General features: G+C 45.3%; 1 protein-coding gene and 1 long non-coding RNA gene across 2 annotated transcripts in view; both read left to right on the top strand.

Moving 5' to 3' along the window:
* The window catches only part of LOC144615960 (uncharacterized), a 426,549-nt gene that overhangs the window by 77,527 nt on the left and 329,322 nt on the right, over nt 1–19,700 (top strand). The gene's annotated exons all lie outside the window — the stretch shown is intronic.
* The window catches only part of VIT (vitrin), a 105,369-nt gene that overhangs the window by 76,356 nt on the left and 9,313 nt on the right, over nt 1–19,700 (top strand). The window contains exons 11-12 of the mRNA XM_060652723.3: nt 3,797–3,944; nt 17,043–17,146. Coding sequence (XP_060508706.2) covers nt 3,797–3,944; nt 17,043–17,146 — 252 coding nt within the window. The remainder of the gene's footprint in view (nt 1–3,796; nt 3,945–17,042; nt 17,147–19,700) is intronic.

Here is a 19,700-nt window from a genome sequence, read left to right on the forward strand (position 1 = left end):
TAAGCATACGACTCTCGAGTTCGGCTCCAGTCATGATCTCATGGTTTGCAAGATTGAGCCCTGTGTTGGGCTCTGTGCTGACACAGTGGAGCCTGCTTGGAATTCTCTCTCTTTCTCTCTCTCTCTGCCCCTCCCCCACTCTCTCTCAGAATAAAGAAATACATTTTTAAAAAGTGAAAAAACTTGAAGAACTTCAGCACTAAATAGGTGGAGAAGCCACCTGAGGATACCAGACAGGAGGGATCCAGGCGGGGTTGGGGGGAAAAGAGGAAAACCGAGATGCAGGTGAGTGCTACAAGCCCAAGGGAGCACCCGCAGATTCCCCTAGAAAGTTGCTGCAAGTCAGCTACCAGGGGGCTGTGAGTCCCAACCCAGCTGTGTGTGAGAACCACCTGAAGACTCAAGATGTCCAGTTCCTGCTCATACCTACTGAATCCCACTCACCCTGGATCTTGCTACTCAGTGTATGGTCTGGCCACATCAGCATCACCTGGAGGCCTGGTAGGAGGGCAGAATCCCACGCTCTACCCCAGACCTACTGAGTCAAGTGATTTCTTTGCACATCAAACCTTAAGAAGCACAGCCCGGAGAGATTCCCAGGCATTCTTATTTGTTGAAACTGCATAAGCGACTCTGATATATATCCAGGGTTAAGAAGCACTGGCCTAATGTATGAGACAACACAAAGCATTAATCTATAAAAATTGTATCATGTTGGAGAAAACCAAAGCAATTAAGAAAATTGGTAGATTGATTCCCGTAGACACTGTATCTTACCTTTTCTTCCTCGTCTTCCAACCTCTGCCCTCTGTGACCGTAATAAATTGTTCATGCTGGACATTTAGTAACTCAGTTCTGTCCTATAGTAGAGATGCCATTTTCATATCGGCATGTTTTCCTCTCAGTACGAGAAAGCCGCTGTGTCTCAGTGAGCACATGCGCAGAGCTGAAAGCCAGATCATTAAAGCATTCTGGGCAATGGGGAGCACAGGTGATTCCAGTGTCAGCCATCAGGTAGTAGTAAAGAGACCTAAGCAAATAGAGAGCATCTCAACTTCTTTAAAGCCTAGCTATGAAGTGAACACTTGAATCCTGAACGAGGTTCAAGTTGTAAGAAATGAGAAAAAATTGTCCATGAAGAAGAGGCTCATTGCTTTAAGCTCCACACCCAACATGGGACTTGGACTCATGACCCTGAGATCAAGAGTCAAAGTTCTACAAACGGAGCCAGCCACGCCCCCCGTGGGCTTTATTTATTTAAAAAGAAAACCGCCTTCGGAGTGCCTGGGTGGCTCAGTCGGTTAAGCGTCCAATTTCGGCTCAGGTCATGACCTCCCGGTTCCTGAGTTCAAGCCCTGCATCAGGCTCCTTGCTGTCTTCGAGGAGCCTACTTAGGATCCTCTGTGTCCCTCCCAGGCTCAAAAATAAACATTCTTTTAAAAGAAAGAAAGTCACTTCGGGGACTTATTCTAATTAAGTTATTAAAAAAAAGAGTTTTCATTTTAAAAGGCATATTGAACTAATCTACTGACATCTAGAAGAAAAAGCCCTGTTCAGGAGTGCTTCTCAAACTTTAATGTGCACACAGGTCACCTGGAGTTCTTGCTGAAACGGGGATCTGATTCTGTAGATCTGGGTGGAGCCTGGGAGTCCTCATTTCTAGCAAACCACAGGTGCCTGCCTGGTGAGCGGCAAGCCCTGAAGAACACCACTGCCACCTGCTGGCAACAATTCTTATTGCAAGCTCGGACATAGGAAAGAATGGGCTGGCCCTGTGTGGGGTACATCAGTAGCCCTAGAACTGTTCTGCTTCTCTTCTGCTTTTTCCCAGGCTTCTGTGACATCTTTAAGCTTCACTTCTTGATTTTCTTTGATTCCTGTAATCTTCATCTCAAGGATCATGCTTGGGTATAGGCAGTTTAGGGGCAGCAAAGGACAGGGGAAGCAAGCAGAAAAAGAAGAGTTGGCCAGCACTGAATGTCCAGGCAGACAGGAAGTAAAAGTTTGCAAGATCCAGTAATGAGCCAAGGCACTGATTCCAGATGGAGCAGAGTCAGCCAGGTCCAGAGAGGTCGCTGTCATCGCCTACTTCTCCCCTCGCTTTCATTGCCATGCACCAGTGCAAGATAATGAAGCACGTTCTCAGATATAACTTTTTTCCCTTAATCTGCCAATTCCGTAGTATCACTCTTTAATAAATATTTCTCATCACATCTGCTTAAAACTGTGTCAATTAATGTCCATTTCTTGTTCTCATTATATATATATACACACATATATATGTGTGTGTGTGTATATATATATATTTTTTTTTTTTTTTGATTGATTGATTGATAGGTAGATAGATATCCCTCCCTGCCCACCGACCTCCTTCTGGGGAAGGGAAGACCCCAGTCGCATGGAAGCAATACAACATGCATTGGAGAGAAGAGAAGGCTGAGAGTGGCCTCATGGGCGATCCTATGGCAGCTTAAAGAAATCCAGGCTGTTCAGGCAGCTGTGACCACCAAGCACAAAGGGCATCACTGGTCCTTGTGTCCTCATGGATGCTCCAGCCCAGAAATTCCCAATTTTACTGTCCCCCTCTCTTTTTCTCCACGTGGAACTGTGCTTTGAAATATTTTTGTCTCCCAAATTGCAGTTGTTAAACAATTCATACCCCACTTTTTTAAATGTTTCTTTATTTTTGAGAGAGAAAGAGAGCGCTAGCAGGGGAGGGGCAGAGAGAGAGACACACACACAGAATCTGAAGCAGGCTCCAGGCTCTGAGATGTCAGTGCAAAGCCTGACGTGGGGCTTGAACCCACAAACCATGAGATCGTGACCTGAGCTGAAGTCAGACGTTTAACCAGCTAAGCCAGCCAGGCACCCCTCCCCGTCTTTGTTTTTGGTTTTTTTGTTTTTTTTTTATTGATCAAAGGGATACATACCTCCCAATAAGAACTTCTGATCAGATTTGAATAATCAGTTTTATCATACTAAGGTGATGCAATTTCAGTCGAAAGCAAAGAAGACACTATTAGCCTTATGTGGCTTTCCACCTATTTCTACAGCATTTGAGAGGCCGAGAATAGCTCTTCGCCCCCACCTCCAACATAACCTCCATATATTCATGGAAGTCCAGGGATCCTAGCCAGAAAAATGTCCCAGTCTTTATCACAACTAAAAGAAAGGGAAAAATTCAAAGACTGCTACAAACAAGTACTGATAGATGTAGATAATTCTATGGTTAATTCTATGGTTGCCTTACCCAGGGACATGACGAGAAGATTGGTATTAATTTCTCATTCTACCATTCCTGCCCTCCCCTCCGGACTGGCCTTGCTGATTTTTTCTTGCCTTTATAAAGACCCAACACATAATTCTACAAAATTAAGATGAGAGTTAGAGAGCACAAGCTCCTGAGACTCAGGCTTCGTGAATTCTACATCTAGGGGTCTGAACCTATGTGGTCTGAGCCGAGGAAACCATCCTCAGGATTTCCCCAAACTTGAATGGGAGGTCATTGCTCCTGAAGTCTATCAGTGTGGCTGGGGCAGAGAATTCTAAAACATTTACAGAAATAAGTACTAGTCCAAGTGTCCCGGACCTTGGGGCCCAGTGAAAATCTGTCAGGAATATAAATAAGTGAATATACTCTGCATCTTGCCACTTCTTTTTATTTTCTTTTCATTGGATTCTCGGGTGGGGGTGGGGGGTGGGGGGAGGGGTCTGGTGGGAAAGAGGGAGGGGGAGAATGCCCAGGTTAATGCAATGAGAGATCATCAGAATAACAGACCCCTTTTCCATTCCTCAGATTGCAAAATTGACTTGGCATTTGTAATTGACGGGAGCTCAAGCATTGGCAAACGTCGGTTCCGAATCCAAAAGCAGTTCCTGGCTGATGTTGCCCAAGCTCTTGACATTGGCCCTGCCGGTCCACTGATGGGCATCGTTCAGTATGGGTAAGTGCTGTGAAACCAAGTGGCGTCGCATACTTAATCTTGTGCCACAAATAATACCAACGCATCCTAGAGCATAAATTCATGTCTTCCCTAAATACAAATGTAAGTGAAAGAAACTGAAGCAATTCAGGTGCCATTTAAGAAATCTGATTCTTCCAGAAGGGAAGCACGGGTTAATGAACATTTGGAAGTAAATGGCATTTGCACTTCCGATTGGTAGAGAGGATATTTATCTGGGAATGAGGAGAGCTGGAATCCAGTGTTCGCTCTGCCCACAAGCACGTGGCCTCAGGCTAGGCCTTCGCCTCTCTCTCGTCCTCAGTTTTGTCATCTGTAGATGAGGAAGGTGGACCGTACCATGTGCTCACTCCTGCACACCGACAGGTAAGATGCCCAGAAGATATGGTGCTCTAGGTTGACCTTCCTCTTTTCTCCATATGACCTTAGGCCTCTGCACTGGTACCAGAAGAGCTCACCAGGCAATGGGGAAGAATGGGCGGGGAGGGGAGTGGTCTCTGTCAGTCAGCTGAGCACCAGGTGCCTGTCCCCATTCCGTTCTATTATTTTAGCTGGGGTAGAAATCGAGCATTTATACTGACATCCAATCTCAACCCCTTTCGCTTCTTTGGGATAATAAGCCCATCTTATTTCATTATAATACGAGAAACCTACTTCTCCCTGAAGCAGATATACAGATATTGACAGGTAATAAGCAAACGATCAGAAGAGCAAACAAGCACAAATCTCAAATAATAGATGGACTTTTGACCAGAAACCATTAAGGGCAGGATAGTTATCTCCCTTTCCACAAAGGACTCTCAGACACAAGATGACCCCTTCTTCCCCGCAGACCCACAGCTTAACCTTAGCAGCGGAAACTAACACAGACCTCTGTGCCTGTAGCTCAGAAGCTTCAGTCACGACTTAATTTCTCTGTACCTAAAAAGTAAAAACATGTGTACCTGACAACCAGAGGGTCTCCAGATCCTTTGGAATTCCCCAAGGATCTCCAGGAGCTGTATTTTAATCAAGGCTGTTATCTCAAAGACCCTAGAATATATATTTTTCAATTGTCAAAAGAAATAATCACAAATCCTTTGTTTTCATAAATTTATAGCATTTGTACCTTTAACATTGAATTCCAATGACACGTTTAGTACTATCTTGTATTCCTCTGAAGAAAAATTAGTAGATGAGCTACCTGGCCCTTGTATATAGTCAGAGTCAAATAAATGAAAATAACCAATTGCGTCAAATGTCAACTCTCAAAGGATCTATCTTGAAGACTTTAACTTGAAATAGAAAAATGAGATTTTTTTGGTCATTGTTTTGTTTTCGAAATGTCAACCTATTTTCATTCCTACGTTACTTTTTAAAGATAGCAAACGGAGAGCAGGCTTCTCTAGGGAGGAAGTGTAAGCATTTTAGTGCCAGATGTCCCCGGTCAATTTTATTGGGGGGTTCAAAGCTTGGCGCGTCATCTTGCATTAAAAATAGCTGCTTTAAAAGCTGTGTATACCAAGGGTTATAGTATAATATGAAAATAAGGTAATAAATATGTCAGGGGGAAGAAAAATGGGCGGAAGAATAGTGTTGTGTGCCAGTGGGAAGGCGGATAAACGAGCAAATGTAGCAGGGAGGGAAAACCAATTCAATAAAGGCTCCTTCCCCCCAGAAAACTATTTCCCCCCACGTTTTCCTAATGTGATCACCATTTGCAGAAGAAGAGTTACCTCCATGCTTTCCAATTTCGCTTTCTAAAAATGCCTTTGCTATTCATCTTTTTCTGTATCCTGGGTCCTTATTAATTTGGAGCACTTAAGAGAAATTGCATGTTTTCCTTCACTTTATGTACTCATAGAAGCGAATCAATCATCTGCACCTTCCTTCAGCCATAGGGTGGGCTAGAAAGCACAACGAACTGGTGACAGGATGTCTTGAATTCTGGCCTGAGCTCTGCTGTGTGACCTTAAGCAGGTGCTTTAACCTCTCCGTGTGAGTGCTGCCATCTGTGAAGTCCTGGGGGCGGACGGGATGATTTATTAGGGCGCCACCAGCCCTGACGTCCTGTGATTCAGTGACTGGCTCTGTACTCGGAAGACACCCAATAAATGAAGGTTGGGCTAACAGACTAAACGAGCCGCCTCTCCCTTCCTTCCAGCCTTGGTTCCAGTTAGGTGGCGTAGTCAGTAATGACATGATGTGTTGCACGGAGGTGATGCGTCCTTCAGTGGAATGTGGGGAACACAATAAATTGGAGGGCGGTATAAGAAGTGTGTGTGAGGTGGAAGGGAAATCCGTGTGCCCAGCTGAAATTGCTTCTGATTTCAGCCCCCTGGCTTCCTTCCTGAGGGGGCTCCCTTCAATCCTTTCTTTACCAAAAGGTCTTAGTGCATCTAGAGGGAGGGAGTGGGGCAGGAAAGGGGAGGAAGCAGAAGTAGAGGCAGATGTGGGGCCTGTGTTTCTGGAAGATGAAAAGCAGGAAGGGCCAGTGCTTGGCTGATTTGGTATCTGATCCCTCTCCTGGAGTCTTGGGTCCCCAGTGGATTCCAGTGCCCACCTTAGGATCACTGGGATCGCCTTGCTTTCTCAGGATCACAGAGCCTTGGGGCCATAGAAAGTCCCGCATATTATAGAGAGGAAATGAGGCTCTACAGGAAGTGCCCAGCCTACCAACAATGAGCACTCTGAGGAGAGGTGTGGGCTGGGAAGAAGTTGGCCAGGCAGGAGTCCCTGAAATCTGGAAACTCTGCTCATACGTGCCAGGCTCAGAAGATTCCTTCCCCGCGTTTCCTTAGGAGGGCTGCGTCAGAATTTAGACTTTCACGTCTAGATTTAGACTTTTAAATTTAGAATTTAAGAGACTCATACTATTAACAGGAAACAAAAGGCAAATATGAGATAAAAATACCGGAAGTATTAAAAATGATCTGATTTACAGGATGCAGTGCTCATTCCGAATCCTGATTCCCAAGCATCCTACACAAAGATCTTTTTGGGTGCAAGAAACAGAAAATCAGTCTAGGTAGCCCAAGGGAAGGGGGGTTGATGTCACGGGACTGACAAGTGGTTGGTCCTTCCCTCTTTGCCTCTCTGCATCTCTCTGTCCCCTCGATTCCCCATTCAGCCGAGCAGCGGGCTCGCGGTCTCTGCTCCTCCGCACCTTCACCTTGCACTTCCTGGGCTTCTGCTCCTGATCCAGACCAGGGGAGGCCTCAACCACTGTGGTACCAGCATGCTCCCACGTCCCCCCTCCCTGCACATGAAGAAGCCTCTAACCCCCAACCGCACCAGCCTTCCGGCAACCACAGAGTTCATTCCCCAATCATCACACACCTGCTGTAAGAGAGGCGGTGCTGCCCTCAGAGAGGTTGAGTGACTTGCCCAAGAGCACACAGCTAAATGCATGACCACTGGGGAGAGGGCAGGTATTAAATCTTGGGTTAATCCCTACAATGTCAACCGAAATTGACTTCAAAGCAAAGATTTTGCTCATCTGCCAAGAAATCTTCTGATGATTGAAGCTTTCCACCAAGCTGAAGACTGAAACGCTGTGCTTGAGCAAAAAGCCCAGGACCAAGCCCTTGTTTTGCAGCTGAGCTCTGGTTTAGAAGTGCACAGCCAACAGGCTCGTGACTGCACTTAATACCAACAGGCACACAGAAGGGCTAAACGCAAGGACAGCCGGAGCAAGTGGCTAGTAGGTGAACTCGAGCCGGCAGAACGAAGGAAACCAACACACTGGTGTTTTCACTGCAGCCCGGATCCGCGTGTGCCTCGTGCCCCCCGACCTTCGACGTGATTTTGTTTTAGCCCCCAGTTTCAGTACAAATGGAACAGAATTGCACCTGTGCTTCTGAACTCTGTAATCAACCCTAGGATATCAACATTCGAAAACAGTTACAGAACAAAGCCACATGTTGGCTTTTCTTCATTTCAAAATGAAATAAGACTTTTCTCTGCTCATTGCTCTGTACCAGTCGTCCAGTATGGTAGAAAGAGGGCTGTACTTTCTTACCCTTCTTACCTATCAGCCCTGGACTGAAGACCCTCAGTCGTACACTCAGCGGCTCCCCTCCCTCCTTCCCTGCCCCTCCCCCCCCCCCCCCCCCCCCGCAAAGAAAGGATGCCCAGAGACTCCCGTGGATCAGCTGAGCCCCCGTGCACGGGACAGTCAGAGCAGAGGGAAGAACCAGTGTCAGGCCTGGTGTGGCAGGCAGAACAGTGGCCCCCAAACTCGTCCACATCCAAATCCCTGGAACCTATAATTATGTTACCTCACAGGGCAAAAGGGACTTTGCAGATGTGATTAAAGTTAAGGACCCTGAGATGGGGAGATTATCCTGGATTATCCAGTGCCCCAATCTAATCACATGAGGCCTTAAAGCAGAGAATCTTCCCCAGCTGTTATCAGTCAGAGGAACATATGCCTATGGAAAGATGGTCAGAGGTGTGAGTGTTGACTTTGAAGATGGAGGAAAGGGGCCACGAGTTAGGAATGCAAGTGGCCTCTAGAAGATAGAAAAGACAAAGAGATGGACCCACCCCACCCCTGCCCCCAAGCCTCCGGAAGGGAACGCAGCCCTGCCAGGGAGACCCGTGTCAGACTTCTGACCTCCAGAACCGTAAGCTACTGAGCGTTTAAGCCCCTAGGTTTATAGCCATTTGTTACAGCGGAAAGAGAAAACGAATATGCCTGGCAAGGAGGACCATTCTGTCACATTCTCTTGAGTCTGCAGCAAAGGAGGAGTGGGCAGGGCTGGAGCACGAGACATGGCTCCAGGGGGCTCAGAGCAAGAAGCTGCGGCCCAGGCCCCGACTGCACGCTAGTGTCACCTAGGAGGCTTCACAGATGCCGCTGCCCAGGTCCCATTCCAGACTCAGTAAGTCAGAATCTGGTAAAAACCCAGAAGCTGATATTTTAGTCTGTAATTTCAGTCTGTTGTTGAGAGAGTCAGGCACAGCTCGGCTTCCCAGGAGCAGAGTGGCCACGCCGTCCAGAACTCAGATCTCTCCCATGCCCACCCCATTCTCCTCGTGCCCTAGTCTATATTGCCTTTACAGAAACCAACGGGGCCCCCGAGCAGCCTCTCCAAGGGCCTAATGCAACTTGTAAAGACTGCCTCTGTCTTCCTCACAGGACCCTTCTCACAGGATCACAGGTGAGCCTGTGTGCCACACTCCTCAGGGACACAGTCTCAAAGCTGAATGAGCTATGAATAAAATCTACACAAAGAACCCTATGCTTTTTCTATTCCTCACCATTCAGTTCTCCCAGAGGTACAAATAAAACACAGAGTGCACTTGACTTCTACCACTTCCCTTTCAGCGGTCCCCCTTCAGCCCCCACCGCACGTTGGCTGGGTTTATCCCAGGGCCCCCCCTGAGATCATTCTCCCTACATCCCTAGATCCCTAGATCATTCTGCTAGAGAAGCAGATGGCCACCCCCATGCAATTAGAACCACTTGGGGAGCTTTTGAAAATCCCAATTCCCCGACCAAACCTCAGATCGATTAAATCAGAATTTCTGAGTGTGGGGCCCAGGCATCATTGATTTTTAGAGCTCCCCAGGTGATTATATTGTGCAACCAGAGAGCTCAGGCACAGATAGCCCCACAGGCTTGTGCTGTCATCTGGTGAATCCTCTCCCAGCTCTGTGCCTACAGAGCTGCCTCCGCTCCGTCCTCCTCCTCCTTTTCTCTGCCTTTCTCATGCTTCCTCTAGACTCCTCAGCTGTTCTCCTCCCTTCCCCTTATCACTGGCAGCCCACTGCTGATTTTCTTGATGGCGCAGCATCCTCTAAGACATTGCTTCTCAACATGGGATCCACAGTATCATCTGGGAGAAAGGCAGAACCTCAGACCTCACTCTAGACCTATAGAATCAGACAGGATCCCCAGGAGATCGGGTGCACGTCTGAGCCCAGGGGGTGCCAACAAGTGTGTCTGTTGCCAAGACATTCCACGTTGTAGTGCTTCCAAGCCCTGTGATGTGGTCACAGACGAGCCAGCCTGAAAGTCCGTTGGTTCCAGAGTGACTCTCAGATCAGCAGATTGCATATCTGCTTTTCCCCCATAAGGAAGAGGTACTCAGGTCAATTCTCCACTTTTTGGTGGGTGGATTGAATTTGTTGTCATTAATGACAAAAAAACACTCATCTAAAGACAAAATTTGATTCTGAGACCCTGCTTCCCATCTCTGATCCTCGGAAGTGTAAGGCCAGTGTCCTTTCAGAAGGGGCTAGTTGTACAAAGTTCCTCAGCAGATTGGCCCAGGCCACCGGGTGGACCATAGCTCTCGGTCCTTTGAGGGGATGGGGGCAAAATCATTTCTGTTCTGAGCCAGGTAATGCACTAAAGGAACAAGTTTGCCACCCAATCTGCAGCCACCAGCATGTCCTTGGGTGGCCAGGGTCACCCTAGAACATCCTCCTGATTTCACATGGTACATCTCAGTGACTAAGCCCATGAATCATCACATTTTAGCATTAGTAACCTTAAGGTGATGCCTTGTTGGAGGAACGCGTTTTGAAAGGTTCTTGCTATATGATCAGTTAATATGTCTCTACTGGCATAAAAATTCATTTGAGGGGCTCACGCAGTGTGACTGAAAGTATTATGGGGGTAAAGCAGTAGCCTCTGGGACTAGAACTGCATGGACCTTAGGACTGAAAGGGCTTCAGACCCCAGGCCTTCCCAAACTTTCCTAAGGATAGGATTCACCTGGATCCCTAGTTTAAAACAAACAAACAAATAAAAACTCCCACTTCCAGCCCAGATCTACTGAATTGAGTTTCTGCCAGCAGGAGATCTGGTACCTATGTAGTTTAACAAGTGCCTCAGGTGAGTTGCACCAGCAGGAAAGCTGGAAACACTGATATCCATCCCAATTCCCTACCCCCTGGTCCCATGCCTTCCTAGGAATTGATCACCTGGGGCCATTTCTGACAGGTATTCTTTTTTCTTAAACATTCACAGACTCATCATTTCCTGTCACATAAATTATTCCTTTCCATGCACAAATTCTGGCTCCCTATAATTTCTCGTCATTAGCTTCTTTTCCAAACAGAACAATTTGTTATTTTCTCCTTGAGCTATAAACCTTTTTTTATTTTCTTCTCTTATTTTCAAAGGAAAGCTTTGAAATCGCTGAGGGAAAAAAAAATTGTTTTCCTTTAATGAGATCTTGTAATAAAATTACTTAGATGGAAATGTAGTGGCATACCTCTTTGAACTTTTTAACTAGTCTGTCTCTGAAAAGTAACCTGGCTCGGGTGTCAGGCCACCAGCCCGTATATCCTGAAAAAGGATACATACACCCATGTGTTCTAGTACCAAGAGCTGCTACAGTTTGCAGATTTAAGACTTATCGTTCATCCCTCTGATTTAATTACATTTCAATTTAATAAAGATTTATTGAATGTTTACCATGAACTAAGCTCTATGCCATTTGTAGGAGATGCTAATGTAAAATTCTTCTAAGTGGTTTGATTACATTTGCCTATAAGTCTCTTGATGGATGGCTCAGTTGCTTTGCTCCTAATCATAATTTTAGCATTTGGAGAGTTTCAGAGGTCCTCTGATCCAAACTTTCAATCTGCTAAAAATAAATCAATAAATGTGATAGAGATTGTGTTCTTCAGGACTTCACCATCTAGTAAGGGAGGCAATATTTTTAAAAGAAATAACATTAAATAAAATTAAAAGCATCCATTCACTGGGTATGTGAATAGCTCATCTGTCTGCCTCTGTAGATGGATTCATCCACCTCTATGGTATCATAAAGGAAGAGAAGGATCAGTGTGGAGCCCAGAAGCAGAGTGTTCAACTCCACCAGGGATGATCTGAGAGAGGAAAGGTCATTTGAGCTTTCTTCCTTTCATTTATTTATTCCACAATCACCTATTATCACTTGTATGCTAAGCACTAGGGATAGGAAATACCGGGACATAGCGCCTGTTCTCAAATAGGTAACAGTCGATCTTCCTGACTTGTGGCTTCCATATTTGACAGCAAACTCTCATGGTACTTTTACAGTCATCTGCAGACTAGCACAGCATAGGGGTGGGATTTGAGTTGCTTGACACACATCCCCAGCCCAGGTCAAACAAGGCAATGTTGTGCCTTGTTTCAGCCGCCATGCTATAAACAAGTCTCCTTGTCACAATCTATCTAGTGCCACAGTCTTCATATTTTTGTGCTTGTCATTGGTTATGTTCACTATTTTAAATGCCCCCCAAATGTGGTGCTGAAAATGCTATCTGGGGTTCAAAGCACAGGAAGGCTGTGATGCACTTACCGAGACGCTACAACTGTTTGATAAGTTTCCTTCAGGCATGCGTGACAGTGCGTTGGTCATGAGCTCAATGTTAATGAACCAATAATTCAGTACTTTCAGAAAAAGAAAGAGGAACGTCGCTGATATGCGTGTGCTTCTGCTCTGGAAAGTTCTAAAGTAATATCTATAATGTCTGATGAAGCTATGAAAAAGATGGAAAAGTAGCTGAACTTATGAATTCATGAAGTGAAGACTGATTTGCAAAAAAAAAAAAAAAAAAAAAATGGTGGACAGCATTGTGAGGCTAAAAGCCAAAGAAATTTATGGTAACATTACTCAGGGTCAGGAAACCGTTAAACCCTTCTCAGCTGGTGTTTTATTAGACAGAAATATTGCATGTAATTAATTATTTGTAAGAAACATATATTAAATTAGGTGTCTTCCAACAGAAACGTACATAAAACAAGTTTATATATCGATCTGCTGATGAAAATGTGACCAGAGGCCCACAGGAACCTAAGCCAGTATTTCCCCTAGGAGCAAGGGCTCAGTATTTGCTAATGTGATGCTCGCAGCAACTTTATAGAACGTAGCTACTGCAAATAAGGAGACTTGGCTGTATATGTAGAATGGGAAAGAGACAGGTAATCGATTGCTCTGCGAAGTGATGAATATCAAGACAGCTTCCTGAGCAGCATTCCAGGGAATGCTGTGGACGTGACTAAGTGACTAGGTTCTACATTTAAATACATTTTTTTCTGGAAAAACTTTCAAAAGAAAATTTTATATTTTTGCTTTTTAAGTTATGTGTATATGAGCAATACTTTATGATTAGCTATGATTTCTACACGATCATCTCACATACGCAGGAAATCCTGCAGAGGGAGAAAATCTAGCCCACAAATCAGTTTCAAATGTAATTAAAATTTGGTGAGTTTAAAATTGTACAACTATGGAAGTGTAAGTTGTGTTATGTTTGGTAGACAATTTACATACTTACCATTGACAATATCCATTTTGCAATTTTAATTTTATAGCCCATAATATTTTGTTTTGGTTCAACTCGTATTTTATTTTTTAGGCCTTGAGAAAGTTCCTAGTCCTTGGTAACCAAGGGAAGATCAAGACTGGGAACTCTGAAGCTTATGCAGCTCAAGGGTCCTGTGAAGAAAAAGAACACAAAATTACAAATACAAAATTAGGCCCCTTGGAAGAAGTATTATTAGCTCCCAGGTTAATTTGCCTCTAATCAGCATGTATAGCCTATTGAATAAAAGGTCCTCTGCAGAGAGGTGCCTGGGTGGCTCAGTCGGTTAAACATCCAGTTCTTGATCTCAGCTCAGGTCTTGATCTTGGAGTCGTGAGTTCAAGCCCCACATTGGCCTCCACACTGGGTGTGAAGCCTGCTTAAAAAAAAAAAAAAAAAAAAAAGGTCCTCTTCAGAGGCCACCCTGGGTACAGGAAGACCAGGTAGGAAATTCTAGCAGTAGTTCAAGAAAGGAAAGATCAAAGTACAAACATGGGGATGGAAAGGAAGGGAGAGATACAAGAGGTATTTATGAGGTTGGTCTGATAGGAAATGTCATTTGATGAAGGAGGTGTCAGAACATGTCCAGCATGTTTTCTGCTGAGATGACAATGAGTCAGAAGAGGGAACACAGAAGGGGATATGAGTGGTTGGATGGAGCAGATTTAGAAGATAAATGACTTCAGTTTTGGAAATATCAAACCTGAGGTGGCTGTGGACCGCCCCCAGGCACCACAGTGCATTCTGGACAGAGATGGATGGAAGTCATTTTATGTCTATCTGGGGCTCAAGACAGAGCACCCACCAGTGTGTACCAGACAGCTGTTGGCATGTGAATGGTCTCTGAACCCCTGGTGACTGAAGTTGATGAACTCTCCCAGAGAAGTGCATAAAATGAGGAGGGAGACGTGAAGGAGATACACTCTGGGCAACACCATCATTTAGAGGTAGAGATGCACAGAAAAAGAGGAAATGTTTGTTTCTTCAATACTGTTCATTGAGAACCTGCAGGGACTAAATACTGTGTATGGTGTTGAGTTAGAGGAGAGCAGAGTCAGGTATGGGGAGGTTGTCAGCACCGGGCAGGGTGACAGGGAGCTAGAGGTAGAGGGTGAGCACAATTTGGGTTTTCCAGATGAGGGAGTTAATGAGCAAAGTCACAAAGCTCAAAAACCAGGAAACAGTGAGCAGCTCTTTCCAACTGGGATATAGGTTATCCTGAGACAGAGACAGAGAGCATGATATGAACATTGTACGTTGGCATTAAATTATGGATGGGCTTTTGAAAGCCAAAATATGAAGTTTAACCATGGGAGCCTCTGATGATTTTTGAGCAGAGGAATTTTACTCTCAGAGCTGAACATGAGGAAGAGGTTTTTAGAAGATGTGCATACAATTGGCTTTGCACAGACCAAATAGAAACTCTTATAATAGAAGCAGCAAGAAGCAGGGTGCCTGAACTCAGAGGGTCACTGCAGACATATGGAGGAGGGATGAAAGCAAGTGATGGTGTATAGAGGAACTTGAAGAGTTTTACCGATTGGACTCACGGGCCCTATGATGAGCAAATAGTGATGGGAGTCCAGGTTTTGAGTCTTGATGGCCAGGAGGCAAGTTCAGCATTCACTGACATTGATCTGCAAAGCATATAAGCCCAAAAACCCTTGAGCCAGGAGGGAGAGAGAAATCTAACCATGGAAACCATAGAGCTCTTTCTCTGTGTGATACCTCCTCCCCGTCCCGCACAGGGCTTGTGTTACTGCAGCCCATTCGTGAGGACCCACACCATACTTAGGTTGAGAGTAAGGTCGGGCTCGGCTAAAATGCCCACATTTCCCCATTCTGCAGTTTGCTTTGTTGTTGTTTGTTCTTGTTGAATCCTAAACTAGAACTTGGTTTTCACCTGGTGGCATTTCTCTAGTTGGGTTTGGCCCCAACAGTCACGTCACTGAGCTGCTTTTAAACCTCCCTCATCTTCCCTGAATGGAGCCTGTCCTGCCTCTCACCGAGACAAGCATGCCTTCTGGGCACTTTGGTTTGGTCTGAGAACCAGCCCATGTCCCTCACGTTTACTAATAAAATGGAGGACAGAGGGTCACACTGCCAGTCTCCCAAGAGTTCTCCTCCGACATAGATCACCTTGAGATACCTAGAAAAGTGGGAATCATGGGCAGAGTAGGGGAGGGAAGCAGGGAGAGAGACAGAAGATGTCTCCTCTCAGTCCTAGGGAACTGGCTTCCTGGTGACCACACTGCCAGGTCTCCTAGAGGACTTGCTAAGAATCCACTGTAAGTCCCCTTGGAATTCCCGCCTAAACCCGCCTAAACCGCCTAAAGCTGCTTCTCCTGGGACCTACTCCAGGTGCTTGTGGAAAGGCTGCTTTTTAAAGTCTTCTCCTGGAACGTCTGGGTGGCTCAGTTAGTTAGGCCCCTGACTCTGGGTTTCAGCTCAGGTCATGATCTCACAGTTTCGTGAGTTCGAGCTCTGCGTAGGGCTCCACGCTATTAGTGCTTGGGATTCTCTGCCCCCCTCTCTTTCTGCCCCTTCCCCACTTGCACTGGCCCTCTCTCTCAAAATAAATAAATAAACAGAAAAAAGTCTTCTCCCTCCCCTTGAAGGCTTAGTAAACTGCAGGCATGACCTGTTACATGATTTGCTGGGCCCTGTTTTAAAAGCTAAGGATTTCAAGATGGCAGCATCAGAGCACTGAACCGAGCACTGGCTTTTCTGGAGTGGGGGGCCCACGTGACCTTAGAGGTCACACTCACATGAAGCCGCGCCAATGGCTCTGAGTCAGTGCATCGTGAGATGTGCTCATACTGTGCTTCCCCACTTCATCGCGGGTGTGGGTGCAAACACCCACCCGATAGACCCCCTCTCCCCAACCTGGTCATAAAAGGTATCCACACCCTCTGCTCAGCTGCTCCCATGCCTGTACGCCCAGCTTACCCACAGAGACTCGTCTCTAGAGAAGGATTCTCCTTCTCTTTCTCCATTTAATTCACTCCACCTCATCTCCAGCTGACCTTTTGGTTAATAGATTAACCTTTTGCGTAAGATTTGAATATTCTCACCCAGTCACAGGCACCACAAAATGAAAAAATAAAGGGATGTCCTCTCCTGGACAACACTGTTAAGGCGCAATTCCAGTAGAGGGGTGACCCAGGCAGTGGCTGCCAGCTGGGATTGTCTCCCTGGAGAGGAGGGTCTGGGGCAACCTGGGGACACCTACACATTTGCAGAATCCCACTTGACTATCATCCTGGTTTTTTTAGAAATCTGAATGTCACAATCTTTGCTTTTACCTAGATGAGGAAGTTGAAGCCGAGAAAAGTTAAACAACTTCCCAAGGTCACACAGCTAGGAAATAGCACACTCAAAACTAGAACCCTGAGTCCTAAAACAGACCACTTTTCTCTACACACACTGAAGAGGACCCCAGTCTCCCCATCTCATTGTTCCTTCTGTCCACAGTGGGGCATTTTATGAAATCCAGCTCAAGGCTTTGAAGCGGCTTCATTCTATTCATATATAAAAGAATAGACTGATTTCTGCTTTCCTCCAAAGGATTTTAGAGTTGGATTTTAGAGTTGATTTCTGATTTGTTTTCAATTGAATACTTAGATCAATCACATTGCAGTAATGTAATCATGGAGTACAACTTTAAAACTTCAGAAGACACCCTATATCCTTGATGGGATTAGAGTGGTGTCTTAATAAAACCATATACCTTTTCAGCACATAACATGTTCTCTTTCCAGCTAATTTTTATTTCTTGTTCTCACTCTCCAGAGACAACCCTTCTGCCCAGTTTAACCTCAGAACTCACATGAATTCCCGGGATCTGAGAACTGCCATAGAGAAAATCACCCAGAGAGGAGGGCTTTCCAATGCAGGTATGTGACCGAATTCAGATCATTCTAGCTTGCTTCCACGGTTCTCCCTCTGTGTGATTGTCTTCTAACATCCTATATAGGAGGAGGAAAAATAATAATAATAATCCATCAAGAAATGACACACATATACAAATGAATTGTATCTTTTCTAAGGTATCATCATGGATTCAGGGGTAAGAATCATCACCACACATACGCTGAAGAGTTCCAGCATGCCTGGTTCCTCAGGTTGGCAGTTTTCTTCAGGACAAGCAGGACTGCTATTGTAACTGTTTCCTAATTGACTGACAAGCCATAAACTATTTAACATTAAATGTTATAACCAGTTCCACTCAGAAAGCTCCACAGTGCCCCTTGGGAATCTTCTTCCAATGAGCTCCCCTGTTCTAGTGTTGACTCTGGAAACAGAGACAGGTTCCTTGTTTCAAGCTGAGTCTCCTGAGATGTCTGCACCTTGGTGGTTAGGGGTGGGGGGTTTACCAGAAGTCCAAGTCTAGCCCTCAATGTGTCCAGAAACCATTTTGCCAGTTCACCAGGAGCTATCCAGGCTTTGGGGAACCCTTTCATACTAACCAAACTCAAAGGTTGCCAGTAAGCCTATGCCAGCGTTTCAATTCATAAATGGTAGTCTGGCTTTGGGGGCACTGGGAGGGCTATCTACTTCTCAGGAAACCTCTTTGTATCATTGAAACCCAAAGAAATGGAGAAGTGAGCCACAGTTGCTTGGCATGGAGCACACAGAGAATAGAACTGACTCTGAAGGAACTTCTTTGAAGTTACTACAAGTCTGATTATTTTGTTCTCTGCTTCATTTTACATCTCTGTGGACCAGTATGTTAGTATCTGGCAAATGAAAAAGCCCTTGATCTTTGAAAAATGCTAAATAAACATTAGCCAAGTCACTGCTCTCCGGGACCCCAAATCAGTATTACCACATTGCAAACATAATAGACTTAATTTCTTTTTTTAAAAAAGTTTATTTATTTATTTTGAGAGAGAGACAGCATGTGAGCAGGGGAGGAGCAGAGAGAGAGGGAGAGAGAGAGAATCCCAAGCAGCCTCTGCCCTGCCAGAGCAGAGCCCAACATGGGGCTCGAACCCATGAGCTATGAGATCATGACCTGAGCCGAAGTCAAGAGTCAGATGCTTAACTGACTGAGCCACCCAGGTGCCCCGATAGAGTTTATTTCTGATTTGTTTTCAATTGAATACTTATATCAGTCATATTGCAGTAATGTATCATGAAGCAAAACTTTAAAACTTCTGAAGACACCCTATGTTCTTGATGGGATTAGAGTGGTGTCTTAATAAAATCATGTACCTTTTTCAGCAGATAACATGTTCTATCCCTGCCCTGTACTGATCAGAGTTTGGGTTCAGAGAACAGGACCCATTTCAACTGGTTCAAGCAGAAAGGGGTTTATTCCTAGGTATTAAATGGTTTTGAAGATAATCAAAAGGACTGAAGAAATGAACTCTAGGTTGAACTTTGAGAGATGTTTTCTAAAGTCTTCCTGCAAAACTTGGACCTCCAAGGAGCTGCTGCCTGTTCCAAGATCAGGAAATCACATTCTCAATTCTGCCAACAGAGCCTCTTCAGGAACCTGATTTAGCCAGGAAGCCACCACAGTCAGGAAGTTCCTGCTACGGTGGTCAGCCCCCCAACCAGGCCTTGCCTGCTCCATTCACATGCACAGAAAGAATGTTCTGCACCCTGCCACCTCAATGGCAACAAAGCTAGACAGCAGACATAAGTTCCTCTGGCACCACCCAAGAAGTCAAGTACCCTACAGATGCTCATAAGCAGAAAGAGCAGAGTCCAAAATACAGTCTCTGCCTCTCTTCAATCTTCTAAATTTCATGTATGCACATCGATTCATGAAACTAGAACAAATCCAGGGCTGTAGTTGCAAGGGAGTCTCAACAATGTAGTTTTCAGATTTCCAGCCTCTGCTTCCAAGATGTGCTAGAAGGTGGATGCAATGTGGGTTGAGCAGTAATGGACCGTGGCCTCCAAATTTAAGACTGGGTGAGGCCAGGGGTATGCTCTGTTTACAGGCATCTAACATTAAGCCAGAGGGGACTGCCAGGTGCCTTGGGCCTTGAGGGACATGTCCCTTGGCTGTGAAGGCAGTTCTCAGCAGCCAGGTTTTCCCTTAGCAACTGTGCTCCCTGCAGCCAGATCACATGGGTTTTCCAAGACTTTTCTCCAGCAACTGAATGTGTGATCATTTGATCCTTCCTTTGACAGGTTAAGATTAACCCGTGGAGCCAGGATATTGGCCAAAACCAAAAGCATTGAGTGAAATGATGTTAATCCTAAAGTCTTAAGATGGTTGTTCTTAACTTTTATTTAGATTGAAGACTCCTTTGAGTATCTCCTGAAAGCTACTCCTCTACCCAAATAAATACTTTTATACACAAAATGTTGTGTATAATTTCAGGGAATTTGTGGATACCCATGCCCATTGCCCCCAGGGGTCCACAGAGCCCGGGTTAAGAGCACCACCTTACTGTATGCAGTTATGCTAACTCTAGGGTGACCTGGTCATCC

Source organism: Panthera onca, chromosome A3 (assembly GCF_046562875.1).
Source record: "Panthera onca isolate mPanOnc1 chromosome A3, mPanOnc1 haplotype 2, whole genome shotgun sequence".
Taxonomy (NCBI): Eukaryota; Metazoa; Chordata; class Mammalia; order Carnivora; family Felidae; genus Panthera; species Panthera onca.